Here is a 24445-nt window from a genome sequence, read left to right on the forward strand (position 1 = left end):
AAGCAAATTTAAAAAGCTTCATAACCAAGGAATGGAGAAAGCCTATAGGATGAGTTTTATAAACCATAATCTAATAAGGAGTTATTATTTATATAAGCAACTGACACAACTCAATGCAAAAAGGAAGGAAGTAGGGCCAGGAGCATGGCTTTGTGGCAGTGTTCGCCTAGCATGCACAAAGCCCTGGGTTCGATTCCTCAGTACTGCATACACAGAAAAAAACCAGAAGTGGTAAGGTACTGGGTCTCAAGTGGTAGAGTGCTAGCCTTGAGAAAGCCCAAGGACAGTGCCTAGGCCCTGAGTTTTAGCCAAGGACTATCAAAAAAAAAAGAAAGAAAGAAAACGAAAAAAAAGAAAAAGAAAGAAAAAAACAAAGAGAAAATGTAGGCAGGAAGGGAAAAAAAGCAAGTAACTTGGTTAAAGAGAAAAAATGGTGCTTGAAGCCACTGGTTTACCCCTGTAATCCTAGCTGCAGGAGAGGCTGAGATCTGAGGATCCTGGTTTGAAACTAGCCCAGACAGAAAAGTTTGTGAGATTCTTATCTCTAATTAACTGGCAAAAGCTAGAGTTGGATTTATTAACTCTTGGTAATGATTTTTTATTTTAAAAATAAGATGAGTCAATTATCTTGTCTGTAACTAGTGACATTTAAGTCTATTTCCTTTTTTCAACAGTGGTGCTGGTGTTTCCTCTAGTGGGTATGACCACTCAGTGCTAATGTTTTTTATTTTATGGCTGAATCAGGTAGAGCCGCATACTCTACCCTCACTGACTAATTACTTTTGAAGTGAGGATAAGAATGGCACAGAACTATCTTTATTCTCTGATGTAGGCCATCATCAGTGTGGAATTGGTGTATTTGAGCAGATTGTCTTAACTGGCATCAAACATCTTTAGTATCATCATTGTGCTCAAGGTCATCTCTGTACTACAGCAATTCTGAGAGTGCTGCAGCCTTCTCAGAAAAAGAGATACATGTCGGCCTTGAACCCATTGTGGATGGAACAAGTGATCTTAGTGTATCACTTACAGTAACCAACTAGGGCCATTTTTAAATAAGGAGAGACAGTTCCTGTTCTCCTTTTTCTGGTGATTAGTGTAATCTCTTTTTCTTTCTTGATTTTTCCATGATATTTACATAACAATGGATCTAATGTCCAATGCAACTCAGTTGTTTGTCACAAGGATTTTGATTTCATAAAAGGAAAAACAGGAATGAATTGGTGTTTTAGCCTAAGAAATGCTTAGTGGCAAGTAGCATAATCTGTTTACAATGGCTTAATCTAAGAAAGGACTATTTTCCTTCCACCACAGAATACTGGAGGTGGACCCAGGGTGAACAATGAATGTTGTGGCTCTAGAATCTGCCTTCTTCCATACTTTTGCTTGTCTTTGTGCTCTCACCTTATGAGCTTTACATCTGTATTCCAAGAAGTTCAAAGAAAAGGAAAATTGGCAAAGCAGTGCCAGCCTCTTCACCCTTTTTAATAAGACTCACAGAACCTTTTTACCTGAGGTCTTAATGTCCTGGGCGTGTCAAGTCATTATGTCTACCTGTAAGAGAGGGTGGGACACATTACTTTTGGGTTTGGTCAGCAAGGAAGAAGGCACAACAGGCAACCCAACTATCATAATAACTATGGGCTTATAATAAACATAAACTTCCCTGTATGGAACCCAACAGGGCACCCCACTGCTTTCTCCTATAAAAAGGAAGCAGAACTCTCTGTTCAGTTAATTCTCAGTTTCTGAGACCATTTTCTATTCCTTTCTGTCCTTGGAAAAGCACCTTGCCAATGGATTTACTCCCATCATTGCACTGAAGGTTTCAAATAAATCAAAAGTAATCCATACTGTTCCATTTAGCCAGGGGCATCAAGTATGTCAGACAGAGTTGATCAGAGCTTGATTTTAGAAAAATGAAACTATATTGAAATGAGAACGAACTAGTGATCACTCACAAAGTTGCTATAAGGCTTTCCCAAACATAATAGAGATATAGACATTAAACAATGGCATAATTTATTCATAAAGTATTCCTTTGAAATAGCCATTCTCCTTTAACCACTACCTGAGTATTCAGATTCTAATAGTAAAGCTACATAAAGTGAAGATAGATAGGTGATAAGCAAATAAACTATGAAGGTAATTTTAGAAAAGGGCTGACAAAGGAGGCAAAAAAAGAGTTACAAAGTTAAGTACTGCATTTTGGAAGAAATGATTTGAACTTGAAAATATTTCTTGAAACCTAATTCTGTAAGTATCAAATTACAAGTAACATATTCTTAACAAAATGGCATTGTTTTGTGGAGAAAAACATCAGTTTGATCATAGATTCTCCTTTATCTTAGAAGCAATAATATAAGCTGTTGTAGAATGTGCAGGTCCTTTTCTTTCCCAGTGGATGGTTCTGTCTAGCTCACCATTGAGTCAACCTATTACACTTCATCATTCAGAATTTAATGAGGAAATTGCTAGGTTCCATGCATTTTTATCTCATAATCTTCTTGACTCGTTCTTTGTTGATGTTCTTTAGTGTGGTTTGTAATGTGATAAGTCTTCTCCCAATAGTCAAGATCAAACATCTTTTTCCAGCTCTAACCAGGAGAGAATTATGGTACCCATCAGAGATCAGGAGATAAATATGCCTTGGTTAATACTAAAAATATCACTTCAAGTCTTAATTTAATCAAATGCATCAGAAGAGTAGTGATAACAATATTAAATAGCATTCACTGTGTATGGAATATTGCCCACACAGGGTTGCATCTGAGCTGGATAACGGAGAATATTATCAGCTTAATATCCTAAGCTGTTATGATGGTGTGTTGGTAGTGTATTGTGAGATGAACTTTGGATGAAGTGGTGTACCTGAATTTTCTTCCTTTTCTCATGGATTCTTTTCTTTACTATGTTCTTTTTGTATCTCTTCATCTTTCACTGTCTCAGTCTATTATCAGTCTTTGTTTCTCTATCTCTCTTCCTTTCTCATATACACACAATAGTAGAATTGGGGATTTTGTGTTCACAAACCACCTTTCTATCCCTTCTTCCTTTGAGACAGGCTCTCACTTTTTGTCTAAGCCATCCAGGATGGAGATTATCCTATTTACACTTTCCAGTATAGCTTAGATAATAGGTATTTTAGATTTTTACATTGAGATGAGGTCTCATTAACATTTTAGCCTGGACTTGTCTTGAATCACAGTTCTCCAGATCTTAGCTACCAGAGTAGCTTGGGTTATAGGTAGGAGTCACTGTCTATACTCAAGCTAAGCATATTTCTTAACTAGGGACATCACAGTTTTTATTTTCATTTAATTTTTTTTACATTTTATTAACCTATATTTAAAGGATTTTATTTTGATAATCCTATATATTCATTCCATATTCACTAGTCAGATTCTACCTCTCACTCTATACATATATATGTGTGTGTGTGTGTGTGTGTGTGTGTGTGTGTGTGTGTGTGTGTGTATATATATATATATATATATTCCATATAATTCAGGTCTCCTATTTGCAGGGTAGTCATTTTAACAGTATGAGCCACACCTGCAGCCCTCAATACATAATTTCTAAGTGAATAGATGGTCATATTACAGATTCAGCCAAACATTCCTAAATATGCTTTTATATTTTATCTATAACAACTCTTTCTATTTTTTTATTTTTTTAAACATTTTAATTATCTTTAATTATACAAAGATGTTGCCTTTCACTAAGAAGTTTATGGATACAGTGCATCTTGCTCAATTTCCTATCTTTCACATTCTCACCTACCCCTCCTAACACATCTCTTCCCTTCTTTAATTTTAGGTTATGCTCATTTTTTTGCTTTTTAGCAAACCAGTTTGTGGGTATGGTGTATCTGGATCTGTGTCATCATTGCAAAATGTTTACTCCTCTCCTTGACTCACCTCTTTGCTTATCAATTTTGTGGTATGTAAAATAAATTCTTACCTGCATTCTCCCCCCACCCCCTTTCCACTTTCTTGCTTCAATCTTCTCTCCCTCTCTGTCTACATCCTACCCTTTTTTGAGTCCACATTTCCTAGTACTTATTTTGTTGGGCTTTGACTTAGGTTTTTATTGCTGCTGCTGTTGTTTTTAAGAATTCACACTGTGTTTTCTATCAAGTCTATTCTACTTCACTTAACTTATTTGTAACCACTTGCTTACCACCCATTATATTTACTTATAGATTTATGGGTACTTTCTAGCTACCACAATTGAAGGAAATCATGAAACCTAAGATTCTCTGGGTCTGGCTTACTTTGTTTAATATATTTTTTTCCATTTCTTTACAAATAGTACGATATCATTCTGATGGATGAGTAGAATTTTAATATGTATATATACTCATTTTCTTGATCCATTTGTCCATGGAGGTACATATGAGCTGATTCCACATCTTGGCTATGGTAAACAATGCTGCGTTGAACATGGATGTGCTGGTAGCTTTAGTGTGGCCTTTGTTTGTAGTCATGAATAAAGGTTCAGGAGTGGGATTACTGGGTTATAGAGAAGCTCTATGCTTAGTCTTTTGAGGAATCTCCATACTGCTATCCAGAGTGGCTGCATAAGTTTTCGTTCTCACTGACAATGTAATCGTGTTTCATTTTGGACACATCCATGCCAGGATTTGTTATTGTTAGTTTTCTTGATCCTGGCCATGCTAACTGAGGTGAGGTAGAATCTCAATTTTGTTTCGATTTACAATTTCCTTTATAGCCAGAGATGTTGAATATTCCTTCATGTGTTTATTGGCTATTCTGTCTTCTGAGAAGTCTCTCATATTTTTAAACATCAATGCCTTTATTTTTTATTTCTTATTTGTTGTATAGAGGGGTTACAGTTATATTCGTGCATTACTTCTCACACATTGATACCCTTTCTTATGTTTTTGTCCCCATTTCCTTCCCTCCACCCTCTCCCCTCCTCTTGTTTCCCCCCTCCCTTTCCTATTTCAAATAAACATATATACAATACACAAGATAACAAAGTAAGATACTGTAACAATATGAGATTAACCAAAGGGCAACAAAAGAGAAGAGAAATAATATAGTACATTAAGAACAATAATCACACAAGATAAAGCTCTTGTTTCCATATCCTGGAGATCCTTTCATTTACCCTCATCCTATATGTCCTTATGTATCTAGGTTTTGCACTATTGCAATCTTCTGCTAGGAGAGTCCTTGATATGTACTAATTATCACCAGTGAGGCTATGTTTCTTTGGATCTGGCTTACTTCACTTAATATGATTTTTTCCCAAGTCTTTCCATTTCCTTACAAATGGGTGATGTCATTCTTTCTGAGGGAAGCATAGAATTCATTGTGTATAAATACCATATCTTCTTGATCTAGTCATCCTCTGGGGGGAATCTGGGTTGGTACCATAACTTTGCTATGGTAAATAGTGCTGCAGTGAACATTGTTGTGCTAGTACTGCCTCTAATTTTAAAAAAGTTTAATCCATTTCCAAAAGGTCCCTTTGATTATGACAACTTTTATGTTCTCTACTTACTACTTTAGAATGTTTTACAAAGCCATGAAAATGTGAGCAGTATCTATTATGTGTTATTCTTATTGCTCAGTAAGTGTAATAAGAATATATTAGTATCACTGTGCTTTGGGACATGGCCATGTTCAGTATTTTCATGCAGCATAATCACTCTGTAATGTGAATTTCTGATTGTGTTGCAAGCCTCTTTCCTAGCCTAAAACATGTCAGGGAAGAAATTACAGAAGCCCAGACTGAGAGCTACATATTTGTTAGGCCAAGAACTGATGAAAACAACTTGGTCTTAAAGCTCATAATTGAATAGAAGAGACAAAAATTAGTCAGGGTATTACTTAATTTGTGATTGAAGGAAATGCTTAGGAGTTAGTCTGGAAGTGAAATAGAAGTTGGGATCAGAAAGAAGAGCAGGAGTTATCCAGAGTAACAGTAGGACATACATTCCTCATGCAAATGCTTGAAGGAACAAATTCAAGTACAGGGAATGGTCAGTATCATGCAGAGGACTGAATAAGAAGAGAAAACAAAGTTAGATATCTTTCGAGTTATATTTAGAAGCTACATCATGATCTTGGCTCCAGTAGGGATTTGGGGCTTAGTTCTTAGGGTGTAAAGCCATGTGAAGGTGTTAAGGAGAAAGAAATATGCTTTGATTTATGTTTTGAAAATACTATCCTGAATGCAAGATACAGATTCTTTTAAGATGAGTAGAGTAGAGTGACTCTTGAAATTTTCTGAACAGGATATGATAGCTTAGGCTAAACCAGTCTAATAGTGATGAACAGAAGTTGGCAAGTTAAGGAAATATTTCAGAGGATGAAGATTGACTGGTATTTAGGATATGGTGACATGAATGTAACAGGATTTCGAAGACCTAGGATTCTGGTGTAGAGTGTGATGCAGCTTATTGAGATGAACAGCTCTAGGGGGAAAGAGGATGGAGAGATGGGATGATGAATTTGGCTGGGACATGTTGAATTATAAGATTCCAGGGGAGCTTTTGAGTGGAACTTGGCACCTATTGCATACAGTTGGTAAACAGAGTTGTAGAACTGGATGGCCCAGGAACAAGCCTTGAGGAGGTTCTCTGACATTTTAGCTAGAGAAGAGAAACCTGACAAACGAGAATAAAGCATGTTTAATTAAAAGCCAGACACGCAGCTGTGATTCAAATGGTAGAGCACCAACTTTGAAAAAGCTAAGGCCATGAAAAAGCTAAGGCATAATGCCTAGGCCCTGAATTCACACTCCAGTACCAGAAAAAAATAAGGAAGGAAATGACTGATTGATTGCCAGTACCAAGGCACGCAGTGTAAGGCATGCTAAGACCATGGAAGATGGACTAATGCAGTTGAAGAACATAGTGTGAGGAAACAGATGTAACACTTGTTTTTCTTCATGCTGCTCTTTGGGATTCAATTCAGAGCCTTGTGTTCTAACTTGGCTCTTCCCACTCAAGGCTTGAGCTCTACCATGCAAGCCAAACTTCCACTTCTGACTTTTGCTGATTAACTGGTGATAAGTGCCTCACAGTCTTTTCTGCCAAGACTGGCTTTGACTTGAGATTCTCAGATCTCAGCTGCCTGAGTAGTTAAGATTATAGTCATGAGCCACTAATGCATGACCGGAAATAATTTCTTGGACCAGAATGTGAACAACTCAGAGATTAAGAGACAATGTTTCTGTTTTGTATTTTTCCTATTAAGAATTCATGAAAGAGGAGTATATTTAAATGTTGGACAATAAGTATTATAGACCAAAAACTATGGGAAGTATGGAGGTGAGATCCAAACATACATGTCAGGGGAGTTGCTTTGGGGAGAGAAGGGGAGGATGCTTCCTGAATTTCTGTGGACACACAAGTGGGTAAGGACTGCCTTCTTGTCTACTGGCTCCTGTTAGTTTGTTGAGAGAAAGCTCAGCTGTGGAAATCCAACAGGTAGAGGTGAGTGGAAGATTTGGGGACAGTGGTATTTTTGTTAATCATTAGTCAACAGTATGTGTAGGCATGATAAAAAAAAAGTCTGGGAGGGAAAGAAGTATAAGTGAATGCGCAGTGAAAGAATGAGTGATAGAACCTATTAGACAAAGCAACAGGGTAATGTTGAGGAGACTGGGGAACCAAAGGGTACATTAGTGGCTTGGACATCTGCTGATGAAGGAAGTGCCAGCACCCCAAGCTCTTGAACAGGGTTTTCCTGTCATGTAGGCTGTTGTGTCAGAGTTTGGAGTGGTGATTGCACTTAGATGGTGTTTTGTGTGGCCTCTAGGAAGAGGTCACTTGGACATGAAGAGATCAGAGGCCTCTAGTGTGTCACTGTGGATGAAAACCTGGGTGGGTGTGGAGTCAGCCTGAGTTGACTTCCAGAGATGAGTAGAATATGGTGCCAAAGCCTTCCCTGGGTTATACAGGTGATAGAACAGCTGGAGGAGAACCTATGTCATCCACCTCAGAAGGGCACGGGTGCAGTGGCCTGAAGAAAATGAAGGTTCATCTGAAGAAAGCTACAGGGAGCCTGCTTTCAGCCCACAGCTTGCAGAAAGTAGAGTTGGGAGGAGGGAAAACAGAACTGAGGATGGAGAAACAAGAGTTTATTGAGCAGGATATAGAAGTCTGACTGCTGGAGAGGGGAAAAGAGAATGCTAAGCTTATCTGGAAATCAAGATCTAGGATCGCACAAGGTAGGGGGGTTTAGGATGGAATATTGCTCAACGTGTTATTCTATGCCAGGGCTGGGGCTTAAATTCAGGGCCTGGGTACTTTCCTTTCCTTTTTAGATCAAGCCGAGTGCTCTACTACTTATGTTACTACTCTACTTCAGCTTTTTGGGGGTGGGGTGGGGGAAGTTAATTGGAGATAAGAATCTCAAGGATTTTTCCTGACCAGGCTGACTTCAAATCACAATCCTCAGAGCTCAGCCTACTGAGTAGCTGGGATTACAGATGTGAACCACTGGTATCTAGCTCTAAACTGGTATTCAAAGTTGTGTGTGTGTGTGTGCGCGCGCGTGTGTGTGTGTGTGTGTGTGTGTGTGTGTGTGTGTGTGTATGCGTGCGTATGTACAGACATTGGGGGGATTCATTCTGATCAGTTTTAGGGGTAGACTGCCTCTTGTTATTGTCACATTTGGTCTCTAGCTGGAAGTGGTTAGAGCTTAGCACAGGAGTGGTTGTGCAATTCATGTCAGGTCACCTGTGCTAAGCTTGGCAGCCACTTAGAGCTCTGACCACTGTGTTCAGAACATTTGCTGGCTTGGTTGAGGAGCTTTCAGGTCCCCAGGATCTGTCATCTCACTGTATTTTGCCTTTGCCATTATTAGTCTCCGAAAGAAGTAAGTTCTCCTACTTCAAGAAAATGTTAATGCCTCTCTATTTTCTTCTTCCTCTGCTACTAGGTGTGCTGTATTATTTATTGTAGCATTCATAGGTTCTGTTAAATAATTTTCTAAACACACCACAAGTAATCAGTAAGTTTTTGAGGTGACTGTTTTGAATTTGTAAAGTCTCAACACCATTTGCATATTTTAGTCTCTCCAAGTTCTTCTTTAATGAGGATGTTTTCAAGGTATGTTCTTTTACTTCCTGAAGGGGCAAATGATGTGAAAGTCCTTCCAGGTCAAGCTGTTTGTCCTACTCCTGGGTGCCGAGGAATAGGCCATATCCGAGGTCCACGTTATGCAGGACATCACAGGTAACAACTTTCCTTACTTCAACTATTTCCAGGATAAGCAAAAGCATGTGACATCAAAAATGAGTCTCTTGGAGCTACCTGCTTCATCACACTCTCTTATCTGTTGCTGCTGCTCTGTTGATAAGATCCTGCTATTTTCTTAGCATTGACCTTGTAGAATTTTCTCAGACTTCTAAGTGGTTTTCCAGAGCCTCATCCTGTCCTTGAATCTTAATGTTCTCTTAACAGATGCTCTCCTGCACTCTCACTGCCTCCTGATCCCCAATCTAAATGTTCTCCATAACACTGCTAAGTCTTGTTTCCTTTTAGAACATTCTAGAAACTCTATCCCTCCAACCCCATTTTCTACCTTTCACCTGACTGCTCACTTTGTTTTCTTCCTTTTCTTATTCATTTGGAGGAGAACTAAAACTTGTGAAAGAATTGACAATTATTGTGGAGTTTTTAGCTTGTGCTTTAAAGGTTTGAAAATAATATGAAGTAAATGGTGCTCATGGAAGAACATTAGTACAAACAGATATAGAAGAATGTATACGTTTTTGTTTCAACATTGGAAATAATCATTGTCAAATTTGTCAGAATATTAAAGTATACAAAACAAACATTAAAGCAAGTATGAAGAGAAAGGAAAAAGTTATGTAACATGTAGAAATCCGAGCAGCTATTTCTGTGAGACATAATGGTAAGCACCCAAAGTGGTATATGTATAGATACATTAACACTTCAAAATTTAAATACTAAATTAAAGAGCAAGTTGAGTGGCTCACACCTATAGTGCTAGCTTCTTGTGAGGCTGAGAATTAGGTGGCATAGTTTGAGTGACCGCCTTTCAACTCATGAAAAGCTGGGCATTGTGGCGTGCCTCTGTCATCTCAGCTTTGTGTGAAGCATAACTAGGATACATGGTGCATGGAGCAGCACTGGTGCTGCCCCCAGTGGTTGGTTAAGGTATTGTCCAGCTTTTGACTTTGGAGACGGCTTCCCTATTAAGCAACAAGCTTATAGGGAACAAAGCTTAATGACTCTAGGGTCTTGTAAATAAAAACTGAAAAGTAGTACTTCCTTGTGATTAGCTTCTTTTTGTTTTACCAGTCCTAGAACTTGAACTCAGGGCCTGGGCACCACCCTTAGACACTTTTTTGCTGAAGGCTAGTGCTTTGCCACTTGAGCCCACAGTGCAATTTCTGGCTTTTTCTGTATATGTGGTACCAAGGAATTGAACTGAGTACTTCGTGCATGCTAGGTGAGCACTCTACCACTAGGACAAACACCTGGCCCTAGCAATTGGCTTCTTTTAAGTAGAAATGATAACAAGAATTTCAAAGTTGGATGGTTTTTGTGCTTGCAAGTCTGTGTAGGACTTAATAAAATCTTTGCATTTCAAACAAGAAGCAAATAACTTCAAGCTCTCCTATGAAAGAATATGCAAATAGCTTTTATTAATGTAGAACTAAGGTAAGAAGTCAAGTTTCCTGGTAGAGGTCCTAGAGGCTGGAGATAGTCCTTGGAGAGCAAGGACCATGGGTAATGCAAAACAACTCTAGTAAGCACTGGGCATCTCTTCTCCCTTCATCACTTTTCATTGTCCTTTACCAACTTCACCATAGCCAAAATGACAGCTGTGTCTCCAAACCCAGCTTCTTATTGGTTGAGATGAGGTCTTTTTGGTCCTGGCTGACACTCCTAAGTTCTGTCTCTCTAGAATTTTACACATAAGCTATTACATCATTTTTCCTTCAGTAATGCCTTTGCTAATGTCTGTTGTGATGGGCACATGTGCACATGCACACACACACACACACACACACACACACACACACATCATTATGTTTCCTTATATGTTTAAGAGTTGGAAAGAAATAGATGAGAATCACTACATTCTCCTAAATCCTAGATCCAAGCCTAGATTTATTAGATTAACTTTGAACTTGTGTTTCCTGACAGATATAATTATGAATCTATAAAATTTGCATATTCCCCCAAACACTACTTTTTTCCTCTGGTCACTGATACATACCTTTGGAAAGAAATAGTATTCTGCAAGGGCCCTCTGCAAGTCTTCTGTCTAGAAGATTACTAGAAAATAATTGTATATTTAAAAGAAGAGGAAGAGGAAAGGGTCAAAGAGGAGGAGGAGGAGGAAGGCAGAAGAAGAAACCAGAAAGCCCCTCCCATTTCTGCTTTAGTAAGGATATATTTTAAGCACTGCACTTGGTTTTTGCTTGCAGAGCATGTGGGAAAGCAGGATGCAGGCTCAGAGATGGCTCTGGGGGATGGGCTGTTTCCCCAGCATCTCTGTAAGATGTTCACAGGCTCTGAAGCGCTTGCATGTAGTGGGAGCTGTCTCTCCATTTTATGTCAGAATGTTCAGTGCTCAGATGGAAGGACTGGTATGTGGAAAGGAAGCAATCTCTTAACACAACTTCTCACTCTGTATTGTTGACAAGGACAGTGACATCCTGAAATCACTGAAGACATCTGACAATCATCTATCACACAGAGAGATGATATGGAACCCTACATATCCCTTGAACATGAATTTCCAACAAGTTTATTTTCATTTTCGTTAAGATATTCAAGGGGTTAACAATAATATTCCAGGCTTTTTGGAATTCATGTAGAATCTGCATAAACTATTATTTGAAAGAAATTGCATCAGTTCTTATCGGTATGAAAATAGGACTTTTGGCACACAATTATCACCTAATTTACATTTTATTTGAATGAATTTGCATACCGAATAAAATGAAGTAGGTGTATTTGTTAACACAGAAATATTTAAACATGGCAGCAGTAAGACTCTATAAGATACAGCCTTACTTTTCAGCCAGGGTCCAGTGTTAGATGGAAGTTGTTTTTGCTAAATGAGTAGAACAATCTCAGGAAGATGCAATTTATTAGAAAATACACAGAGGCAGTTTATCTGGAAACTAACAGTGGTTACATTCCTTATAGAGAGTCAGGTAGTGTCACAGCATGAAGGTAAGTGCACTGTGAACAGGCCTCTCCTGGGATGACACAAAGCAAGAGGGGCATCTGCTCTCGCAGAGTCAAGTGTCAGGTGTACCTCAGAGAGTTGTTGGTACTCTTCACACAACTTAGAGCATGACTCAGCCTCTAATTCTGTTTTGCCTGTAATCATCTTGTCAGCTCAAGAACAGAGCTGTGTGTGTGTGTGTGTGTGTGTGTGTGTGTGTGTGTACTGGGTCTTGAAGACAGAACCTGGGTGCTGTCCCTGCAGCTTCATCACTCCAAGCCAGTGCTTTACAATTTGAGTTACAGCTCTATTTCCAGATTTTTGCTGATTAGTTGGAGATAAGAGTCTCAGACTCATCTGCCCAGATTGACTTAGAACAAGGATCCTCAGCTCTCAGATTCCTGAATAGCTAGGATTCCAGGCTTGAGCCACCATTAGCCAACAGATGTTCTTGTCACATAGATTCTCCTGTGTGCATAATTAACTCTCCAATGAGTGTGTGTGTGTGTGTGTGTGTGTGTGTGTGTGTGTGTTTTCAAGGCTTCAGACTGGCCAAAGTTGGAGTGCACACCCATCACGATGTTATCGTGATCGTCTCACTATTCTCAGGTCCCATTACCTTATCTATGAATGGGGACTCTTTGCAGGAGAAAAAGATTCTAAAATAAGATTACAATAGGTAGACGTCTTTATTCACTACATAATATGGCATTGAATTAGTAAAAGTAAGTGTAGAATGAATGTATAAAGAAGAATAAAATGACTCAAGGAAACTTTAACACATCTACTTTGGTAATTCTAGATTAAACACACTAAGTAAGAACATGGGTATTTGGAAGGTGAGTAACATAATTAAGAAGAAGGCTGAAAAATACATCCCAAACTAAAACAGTATACATATGCCTAAAAGTTCTTTTAATTTGACAATGAGGCCATATAAATCCCAATAAATTTCCCCTAAACAAAACAGTTTGTCCAATTCCTTATCAAAATATATGAAGGCAGGCCAGGAATTTAGCCTAGTGGTAGAGTGCTTACCTAGCATGCACGAAGATCAGGTTTGAGTCCTCGGTACCACATACATAGAAAAAGCCAGAAATGGTGCTGCGGCTCAAGCGGTATAGCGCTAGCCTTGAGAAAGCCCAAGAACAGTGCCCAGGCCCTGAGTTCAAGGACCAGGACTGGCAAAAAAATATGTATGTATGTATATATATATATATATATGTATTTAGGGAAGAATTATTAAGGGAAAATACCCACAGAGCACCAAGCTATATGCAAAAACATTTACAGCTGTGCTTAAGTATCATGGGATCAAAGGAGTACTGTAATCCAAGTCTGTGAAAATCCTGATTTAATGCAACAAATATAAAAATATAAACTTTGGGAACTGGAGGCATGGCTCAAGTGGTAGAATGCTAGCAATGCAAGTGAGAAGCCCTGACACACCAAGTATACCTCTGCCCAAAAAGGTAGCATCTATATGTTCAGAAACAAATTTATACAAGTCAACAAGAAAGAATGAAACAAATTCATAAAACACTCAAGTTCTAGAGTCACATATTTAAAAAAACTGAACTCAAAAGTGGGAGAAGTGTGCAAGCGAAAGATGAAATGAATGAATTGGAACACACACGCTCACATGTATACACACGCGCACACACACACACACACACACGTCTGCTGGTCAAAGCATCCAACATAATTTGTTGTTTGGAACTAAATAACACTGTAATAATAGACAGGAAGATGTTTTCTGGAATCATTCATGCATCCTGGTGAGATGTAAGGAAAGACTTTCTTGATAATCTTCAAAGAAAAGAGATACTCATCTCTTGAGTGTCTTATTCAGGTGCTCTTACTTTTGTGCTTAATGGTTTGATTTGATTCCTTGATCTTCCTTTTCCCTTCGGGGTCCTTATCTCTTAACTTTATGCTCTGTCATCCTCAGAGGTAGCATTCCTTCTACAAGGAATCCATTATCTTGCCCAGCTGCCCTCCCCTTGGGCTGCATTTTAACAACACACCAGGTTTCATCGGAGTGAGACCATTTCCAAGAGGCCCGAGAATTTCTCAGCCTCTGCTCTGGACAACCTCTCACCTCCAAAGGTCATCTCAGCCCCATCCATCCACCTAATGGTCCATTATTCAACCTAGTACACCCAGTATCTCTCCTTCTCCTCCTCCTCCTCTTGCCTGAAATGGGTTCTTACTGGAACTGCATAGATATCTTCCAGCCTTACCCCTGGGCCAGACACTGTATTTGCTTTCCTCCAGTAGATGGTGGAGTCTGGGGCTCCAGGATCCTGAGTTCTTTAATATTTCTGGCTTTGGGGTGGGGGTTAAAGATTTGTGGGAAATAGGCTTTTTATTCTGTAACGGAACAATCCTTTATATATCTTGATTATACATTTATTTGTGGGCAGAATTCCATGTGAAATCCCTTGTTCTTCAGAATACTGAAGGCACTGCTCAGGGCTGTTTAATTGTTGAGAAGTCAGGCGTCACTCAAATTCTGTCCACCAGAAGTCATGTACCTCATGGAGATGATTCTTCCTGCCTATTGCTCAGAAATAACCTCTTCCCTTAGTTGTTTCAGGCTAGAAGTTAACAACTTTCATTCCTGGGCAATGTTCTCATAATGATGCTTTGATAATGATCTTTTCTATTTTGCTTTGCTTGTGTTCCTGGACTGACATGCTTGGAATTAGTTCTCCTTACTTTAAACTCCATGTCATCTCTTCTGATTCATGAAATATTTTCTCAGGTTGGTCTTCTAATACTTCAAGGGAAGTTTTTAATCATAGTTCAGGGTTTATTTTTTTCAGTTTCTGAGGCTTCAGCCTTGTTCTCTAATTTGTTTTTTATTGCAACCTGTGGTAATTTGATAGATCGTGTGCCTTTCCTTCCCTTTGTGGTAATGTTTGGCTTTATTGTTGTTCCTACATTTCCTTCTCCTCATAATCTTGCTTTGATTTAGTTTTTGTAGACCAGTTGGCTTCTTTTCCATCATATTAAAAGGCATTTCTCAAATCCTGACAGTGTTTTTCTTGGTACATCTTGAGAGTAAACGTCTCATAAAGCTGATGTGCTGACATCCTCAGTGCTAAAAGGGAGGCATTGAGTAGACATAGTATGGAGGCCCACACACACATTATCATCACCATCCAGAGGTCTTGCCTTTTAAAAGTTACTTCCCCCTAAAAATGCTTCCAGACATCTAGTGTGTTTACATGGTCTTCTACAAACTCTTAGCTCTGAGTATATGCATCTTCTATCTTCTTGAATGTATTGACCTCTCTCATCAGCTAACACCTCTTCCTTGTGCTTTGCCTTTATATATTGACGTACTAATATTCATTCTCTATTTTAATTTTGTCAAGAACAAAGGAGAAAGTTGAATTTTCTACTTGGCCATGTTGTCACGACATTTTTTAAAAAGTATCTTTTCCTCCAGTTATGATTCAGCTTCTGGTTTCATTACTAACACTCAATGATTGTTCTTCCTTGGCACAACAGCACTGTCTTCAAAGAGAATGAAAGCAAAAGTTATCATAAATTAACGTTGTATACTTGTCTCTGTATGTTTTATGAATTGCTAAGTGGAACACTACATACAAAGAGATCCCTAAGGCATGGCTTTGAGCTTATCCTCACAGTGTTTCTTACGTTATTACTGTCTCACTCACAATTTGTACTGTGTGTGTGTGTGTGTGTGTGTGTGTGTGTGCGCGCGCCTATCTTGGGGTTTGAACTCATGGCCTGGGCACTGTCCCTTAGCTTTGTTGCCTAAAGCTGGGGCTCTACCACTTTAAGCTTCAGCTCCATTTCCTGAGTATCTAGGATTCTAGGCATGACCCACCAGGGTCCAGTAAGTGGCAAGCATTATAACTTTGCAGTGCCTTGGTGACATGCAGTCCCATTCCTCTCGAACTGGCTAGTTGTGGTCATTGACATGTATTACCCACTGACAATGAACTAGGTAGAAATTTTAAAAAGAATTTGCAGACATGTTTTTACTTTGATAAGTAAAAAGCACAGAAGTATCTGACTTTTAAAGACAATTTTAATTATCAAAGTGACATGATTAATTATCCAATTAATTTAGTAAAAGAGTAGATAATATAACAAAAGATCAGTCAGAGGCTTCTCATCACTTCAGTTCTATGGCAGTTTAAAGGTCTAAAGGAAGACTTGGCTTTGTGGATCTGGAGTATAATTATGGGAAATGTTAATTTTTTGAGATTCCTTTAACATGAAAATTGCATCTAAAATATTTTTTTTTATAGCAACTGTTATTGTTTTGTAAAGGTACTATATATGATTCAACACTTTGAAAGGATTTACTAAGTAAAACACTTAAATTTCCTGAATTGCCAAAGATTTAAGAACTATGCTTTAGATTTGGTGAAAGCAGTCCTGACTCCGGTTTAAAATAACAGTACAAAAAAAATCAAAGAGAAAGCCAAAATACTGATTTCTGGTCATCTAAAATCACCTTGAAAAGAGAAATCAAAGTATAAAGTGGATAAAGAACATCTTTATTCTCAAAAATGAAAAACGGTATCAATATATTTTATTTTAAAACTGACATAATTTTCTCAGCAGACTAGCTGATAGCTTGGTTATCCAAATTAAAAATTTGAAAGAGATGCATTAAAAATAACCACTTATCATCCAAACATAGTTAGATGCCTACATTGTCTTTCACTTTCTATACACATATATATATTTGAAATACTGTGTTATGTGAATATATAGACATATATGTACATGGGGAGTGTATATATAAATATCTATACCCAGTTGCATGACTATTCACTTATGTGTATAATCAGACAAGATATACACTTTTACTTTTATATTAATTTATTTTTGCCTTTAAATTGCTATATTAAAGGGTTTCAATTAAGCATATCAGTATATGTGTACAATGCATGTAGTGTCATCCCTTTTATCATCCTCTATCTTATCTCCCCAAATATCCAAACCCCACTATTCCCCTGAAGATACTTGGCTCCATTTTAACATACGTGCATTGACAGTTATGCCTGTATTTTTACACCCTTCCTCTCTTCATTTGTCTGCCATCCTCTCCTTACCCACCACCCCACTTTCTGGTTTTCATAATATACTTTCTCACATGTCCATAATTCTTCAGATACTTTTATTATGTGTCATAGTTCTGGCATCTCCATTTGAAGACTCCTTTGACTTTTAAAAATTAATTTACTTTATCATAATTATAGAGGTGATGAATAGAGAAATTGCAATTACATGAGTCAGATACTGAGGACATTTCCTTTTGCACAGTGTCCTTTTGCACATTCACTTGTGTCTAGTGAACCCCACTGTTGCACTCTTTCACTCTTTTTCCTAGAGTTCTGTTCCCTCATCCCCCCCAGATATACATGAATACAACATATATAATAAGGTAAAGAAGACAGGCCCACTGAAAACTAAAAACTGAAAAAAAAAAACCCAAAAACCTTTTGGCTTACATATCTTGGAGTTCATTTCAGTATGTATATTATTTTGTATAAATATGAAGGGGTAACTTGGGCATTGCTCCTTTGGGTTTCTCTCCTATGACTGTCCTCTTTTGATCTCAATGTGCATGAGTATCTAGAATCCTATATAACTTGTCATATTCTGGTGCATTTTAGATCTAACTTCGGCATATCGGAGAGAACAGGCTCCATTTGTCTCCTCTGAGCTTGGCTTAACTCACTTAACATGATTTGTTCTACTTCCATCCATTTCCTTTTCCTTTCCTTCTCCCTCCCTTTCACCCTCCCTCCCTCTCTCCCTCCCTCCCTTCCTTCCTTCCTTCTTCCCTTTCTTTCTCCCTTCCTTCTTCTCTTTTTTTCCCTTCCTTCACATTCTCATTTCTTGCACATTTCAGTCATAAATTATAGTTTAGAAGAAAAAATTAAAAATATTTTAGCAGTTATTTTGATCTTTTTAGATACATTCCAACACATCTTGCTTAATTTTCAAAGCTCTTGGAACACTAATCATTGGCTTTCATTTTAGGGAAATATGAAATGCTAAATATTTTTGTTGTTTTCCTAATTCAATATACTCAGTGGTATTAATTTGATCTATAGAACTTTTTTTCTTTTCATTTTAGCAGTCAAGATCTGTGTTTGGAAATGAAAAGGGAACGGGAGCAAACAATTTTGCTGTCATGTTTAAAATAAATCCGAAACTTAGTTTTAGCTGTTTTACTAATTTCACTGGTCTTCAGTCCTGTCACCCACCATGACTTCTTTATTTCTTGATCCAATGCCTTTTGTTCTTCTTCTGAGATGCATTTTCCCCTGATTCTGTTTAATTTTTCTGTTGTACTTGAATGTCTCATTCTAAACCTTTGCATATCAGAACACACAGTTCATCTGTGGAATGCATTTGACAAGAGGTAGCTATGAAGCCAAGACATTTTTCTCTTAGAGTTCTGTCTCTGTTGCCTCCCTTGGCAACATTACCGCATCAGGAACAAAGTGCACTGTAGGCTGACAGGTGTGTGTGTGTACACACAGATGTGTCTACAATGTCAATTTCTTTTCCTTAAATCTATCTGCAGTACACTTTGGTTTTAAGGTCCGATTCCTTCTTTTTATCAGATCACTTTTCCTCTAAGTACTTTTTAACATCCAATTTCAATCCTCGTTGCATTCTTATCTTCAGCACTTCCATTAAACATTGTCCACCTTGTAACTGTCTCACAGGCCTCTTCTTTTTTTCTCTCATCATTCTCAGATCTTCGTTCTCTGCTGTGAGCACTGGGGAAATCACTGGTATTTGTGCCTCTACTGAGATTTTCCTGTGTGTGTTTGCATCACACTTCTTCACAAGCTCTCCTGGCCTCTGTCTCTTCATCTTCATCCCCCTCACTGCTTTCCTTCTCCACCTCAATATTATAATGCTGCAACACTGCTTGTTAGGCGGCATTTCAGAGGCAGAGTTGTTGACCTCAAAGGAATTCACACCCTAGCTGATCCTAACACATCAATGTCCTTGGAGTAAAAAGTAACATTTCTCCATTTGTTTTTTTTTTCTTTTTCAAACCAAACAGTACCACATTAGCTGTGCTAATAACTAAGCGCAGTTGGATAATAATGTTGATCAGTTAGTAATTGACATCAGCTTGATTTCTTCTCACCTAACCCAGATGATTGGGCTAAGAAGCTGCTCCTGTCCTCTACATTAACCCTTCTTCAGCCTATCTATGAGGGATACAGTTGAAGACCACCACATGCCATGATAGAATCCACTCCTCCAGAAATGTGCAGCAGTCTCTCCATCTGCACACAGATTTTTATCTGGGCTTGAACTCAGAGCCCTAGCGCTATCCCTGAGCTCTTTCACTCAAGGCTAGCACTGTACCACATTGAGTCACAGCACCAATTATGATTCTCTGGTGGTTCACTGAAGATAAGAGTCTCACAAACTTTTGTGCCCAGGCTGGCTTTAAACCCTGATCCTTAGATCTCAGCCTCCTGAGTAGCTCTGATTACAGGTGTGAGTCACCAGTACCCGGCTAGATTTATATTTCTTAGTCCAAACTTGTGGCAGATTTGTACATCTCTCCTTTACCTATCCGTATCTCTTATTTCTGGAGTCCGCACACATAAGGGCTCCCTATGCCCAGTAGAGTGAGCAGCTATTGAGGAGATGGTTAAGAAACGTTTTTCACTTGTGATAAAACCAGTAAAAAATGATCTCCACCATTCCTATGCATTTTTCTATTCTTAGCTCAAACACCGAATTTGTCAACACAGTTGTAGTTGTGACTCATAATTTGTTATAGAAAATGAAGAACCAGCTTGAAGGCCTAATTCTACTTTTGAATATAGACCTGTTGAAGCACTTGTTGTAAAACAAGAAATATCAGTAAGACGTTTTCAGATTAGAAATCTGAAAGAAAAGATTTATTGATGAAACATTAATCTAGGTGTGGTGATTTTAATTATCCCTTTGTCTTGATTATTCTCATTTTGTTGATATAATAATTGTAGCATCATACTTCAGTTTCAGTGATTACATTTCGGGACTGCATATGTCAAATTTAATATTCATTTCCCTGGCGTTATATGAAACCAGATGGAAGAAATATCTTGTCTATTTATGAAAATTAGCTGTTATTACTTAATTTTCCAAGTCCCTCCGATGATAACAGTGAGCGAGGTGGAAGGTGGTTTAGGATTCTATGACTCTCAAGTAAATAATGAGAAATAATTTACACTACTTAGTGTGCTGTGTACCTGCGAATGACCTTGCTGCCAACTGAAACAGACACAATGGCATTGTCGTTGGCTGTAATAATGTGTGAATGGCCCAAGCATGAGTAGACAAGAAATAATTCTGCACATACCAAACTGAGCTTGGAAGCTGGGGATCTTTGATAGAATGCTATACATGGATTATATAGTACACTCAAAATGACTTTAAAACACAGGGCAAGTCTATTCCCAATTTTATGCTTCACGGAAATGTGTGCCTCAGTTCATTAAAAGACAGGTGGCATGAGTAGCTGTTGTAGAGAATCTCCTAGGTGTGTGCACTCAGATGCCACTAACAGTGGACAGGTGAGCTAGTCAGGCTTGCAGGGTTGTGGTGTACTGCACCAGAGGAGGCAGACCTGCCATACAATGCATAATCAAAGCTCTTACCATAATGATGACTGAAAGGATACAGTCCTAAATAACAAATCTGAATGCTGCCATCAATACACAGACAAAATTAACTATCAGAATTGTTAAGATTGAGGACTGTTACCCCCTGAGGGTCACAGGTGGAAGATAGTTGCAGAAGGACTTGAGGGATTCATATTCTCCCTCCTGATCTGGTGTTTGTTATAAGAATTTGCTCAGCTTCCAAAAATAAATCATAATCTCTGCCTTATGTAGATGAGGCCTACCTATTTCATTTTTTTAAAATTAGTGATTAAATGACCTCAAGAACACCAGAGGAGACTTCCTGGTTACATTACACACCGATTTCCATAAGCTAATTTGTCTGCAACACAATCTGCTGTGTGGATAGCCAGTGGCCAGGCAATTCTGAAACATCACCATCTGACATGGTGATGGCAATGTGAAGCCAGTCCACGGGGAAGCCATTAGTGAGCAGATCCCAGGCCCTGGCTCTGACCCGGGAGAGGGGCAGCTCGCTTCAGGGCTTCCCCCATGAGAACTACTGTGACACTATTTAGTGAGGCTGAAATGCAGCCGGGCTATTCTGAGCCTTCATTATCATCACAGAGTCCACAGCACTCATCTCAGATTTAATCTCTTTTGTGTATCTCTTGTCATGGATTAAAAGTGAGCTAAGAGAATAGATTGAAAAGCCTTGGGATTTCAAAATTAGGAAATGGGAGACTTTGCTTTCCAGCCTTGTGTTCTGGATATTTTTATGCAATCGTTGCCTTGTTTCTGCTTTCTGTATACTTTTGAGTGGAAGAGAGAGAAGGTTTTTCAGTCCTATTGAGAAAAACTCTATCCTTGTCTTAGATTTAAGGCCCAGACACATATGCCTCCCACACACAGGAGGAGGAGGGCCTGGAGTCTTCTGGCAAATGCTGTTTCATTGGGCCAGGTTTGTGTGCTATTTAAACTAGATTATAAAACAGATGGAAAAATCTTAGGAAGAATAAGATGGCATATATCACCGTTTTGGGTCTTTTCCTGAAGAGCAATCCATGCGCAGTGGAGGCTAACACCCTGCCTCTTTCTCTCAATCCCTCTGCCCACTCGTTTATCTAAGAATTCTCTGCTGCTAAATCACAAACATAGACAAGGTCCTTTCAAGAGGACTGAGAACAAAGTTATGCCAAGCAGCAGGACTGCCACAGAATCCTGGGCGCTGGAAGAGTCTGGGTTAGAATCGGCCTTGCCAAAGGAGTTTCCTGGGCTGGTCGGGTATCAGACCAACTGACAGCCTGATAAGGAAGACCTGGATAAATTAATATGTCCTTGGAATTTGGTGTAGACCCTTGTGCTGAAAGATGGAAGTGTTGCTCTTCCATCATGCATGAAAACAAATTGCTTGTCCCCCTCCAAAAAGAAAAAGAGCAAAGCACTTAATGTTAATTTATTCAGTCACTTCTGGTGTTCCTAACATATATTTAACTGAAAGGTCGCACAAGTACTTGGTCAATGAGATTTTTCATGTTGCATTTTAATGGTTCCTTCTAAATGGTAGAGTTCCCTTTATACTTCAGAGAAAAACACTGAATAACTTTATGACTTGTAAAAAAAAGTTAGAAAATTACATGAATGCAATTGCATTATCTCCCATGGAATGATTACTGAAATCTTCAGCAGATTATTTTCCTTGTCTTTGTTCTTGTCCTTTCACTGAGCAACATGTTCTGATGTCCTTTATGCAGCGTGTCTGAGTTCTGGGTATGAGTGCTGTCTCTGGTTCTAGAAACCTCCATGGGGAAGGAGAGGAATCTTGCTTAGAAAGCTCAGTAAATGCTGGAAAGTGTGGCTGAGGAGCTCCAGGTAGTAATTTAAGGTCTCCAGAATCACTTGTGATGGATTCAGGAAAGTGTCCTAGAAACTAGAAACCTTCTAGAAGCCCTAAAGGATTCATGAGATTTTAAGCATTTGAAAGAATATTGCATCCAAAGAGAGTAGTTGAGATTGAGCCAGCTCCTGTTGTGAATGTGTGTGCTTGCATGTGCCTGCATGTACACGTGTGTGTGTGTGTGTGTGTGTGTGTGTGTGTGTGTGTGTGTGTGTGTGCCAAGTGTGAGACCTCATGACATTTCAGAGATCTGCAGCTTGGAAAGAAAGGGAAGTGGCAGATGGGGCTTTCATGGAACAGCTGTGCTTTCCTGCAGTCCCAAACCCTTCTACCTTTTTGGGCCTGGGCCCATGGTATCTGAGCCTAGAGGTGCAGCAGGGCTGGCTCGCTCAGCATGGATACCCTGCACGTCTCATATGGTCATGCTGGACTCTCCTTCCCAACATGGGCCCGTGTGGTAACCCAGGGCTCTCTCTGCCCTCCTCCATTTGCAGTGCATGGCTTTAAAATCCTTTCTGTGAATTTAGTCAGTATTCTCTTCAGGCCTAGGATGTGGCCTTTTAAGAATTACTTTATGGTTTTATTGTTAATCCACTGAGAATGGGTTTTTAATGACCCTTCAGATATTGAGCATTCGTGGATGTCAGAGTTTGGATGTATGACACTTCATTTAGTTGTCACAGACAAACTTTTGTAGATCCTGTCTCCATTCTGCTGATGAGGAGGCAGGTTCTGAAGAAGCAACTCACTTGCCCCCTGGCATCTCAATCACAGCCAGCAGTAGACCCAGAGTTGGGGTGGAGGTGGGCCGAGTCTATCACAACTATCACCTCACCACACTGCGGTCTACCACTTTCTCCTCTGACTGTGAAACTGAGAGTGCTGATCGATGGGAACTGTTCATCCAGTTTGCCATTGGCACCTCCACTCCTTCCTCAGCATCACTGGAAGCCTCTTTGCTTTCTCAATAAGAGCAGTTGCCTAGAACATCTGTTCTTTCCTCTTCTGCTCTCTTCCCCAGACTGATCTCAGCAACTACTTTGCTGAAGAAGTCATTACCGGCCCATCAAACTCTTTCCCTCTTCTCTTTACAACTCTATCCTTCCCCACACTACTAAACTGTTTAGTTCTTCCTTGAAATTTCTTACGCAAGATGTACGCATCACTTAGGATATTTACACAAAGGAAAAATATTCAGCGGTGAAAATGAGCTCAAGAGCACACAACGGGGACAGACAGACATAACTATCATGTTGCATGCAAAAAAATAATAAAACAATACATAGAGTGGGATGCAAACAACAAGAAATTCTCAATCTGGCAACACTAAGCATTGACTAAGAATATGTTCATAGACAGTAAAAGGAAAAAGGAACTTGAAGTCACGACAGAATGAAAGTCCCTGGAAGGGTTACAGCAATCTAGAGACTCTCACAAGCCTGGCAATGTTTTGTTTTTTGACCACGAGGGTGACTATGCAGTTAGATGGCTTTACAATTTGTATTTGTCACAGCATATGGATAGGATGCCTGTTCTTATGTGGGATGTATGTAACAATCACAACAAACCTACAGGGGTACCACCTGGCTTATATTTAACGAACACACAGGTAGTTTTGTTTTCTAATTCAATCCCTGTATAATATTTCTAAGTCCTTCCCCTGTCTTTTCTCACAGATGGCGGGAGCAGTGGTCAGTTATTACCCAGCCTGTCCT

General features: G+C 39.0%; 1 protein-coding gene across 2 annotated transcripts in view; it reads left to right on the forward strand.

Moving 5' to 3' along the window:
• L3mbtl4 (L3MBTL histone methyl-lysine binding protein 4) overlaps positions 1 to 24445 on the forward strand; it is a 343139-nt gene that overhangs the window by 187226 nt on the left and 131468 nt on the right. For both annotated transcript variants that reach the window (XM_090353483.1, XM_090353484.1), the window contains one exon: positions 9115 to 9217. In XM_090353483.1, coding sequence (XP_090209609.1) covers positions 9115 to 9217 — 103 coding nt within the window. The remainder of the gene's footprint in view (positions 1 to 9114; positions 9218 to 24445) is intronic.

This window comes from Megascapheus bottae, chromosome 19 (genome assembly GCF_031878675.1).
Source record: "Megascapheus bottae isolate mThoBot1 chromosome 19, mThoBot2.hap1, whole genome shotgun sequence".
Lineage (NCBI taxonomy): Eukaryota > Metazoa > Chordata > Mammalia > Rodentia > Geomyidae > Megascapheus > Megascapheus bottae.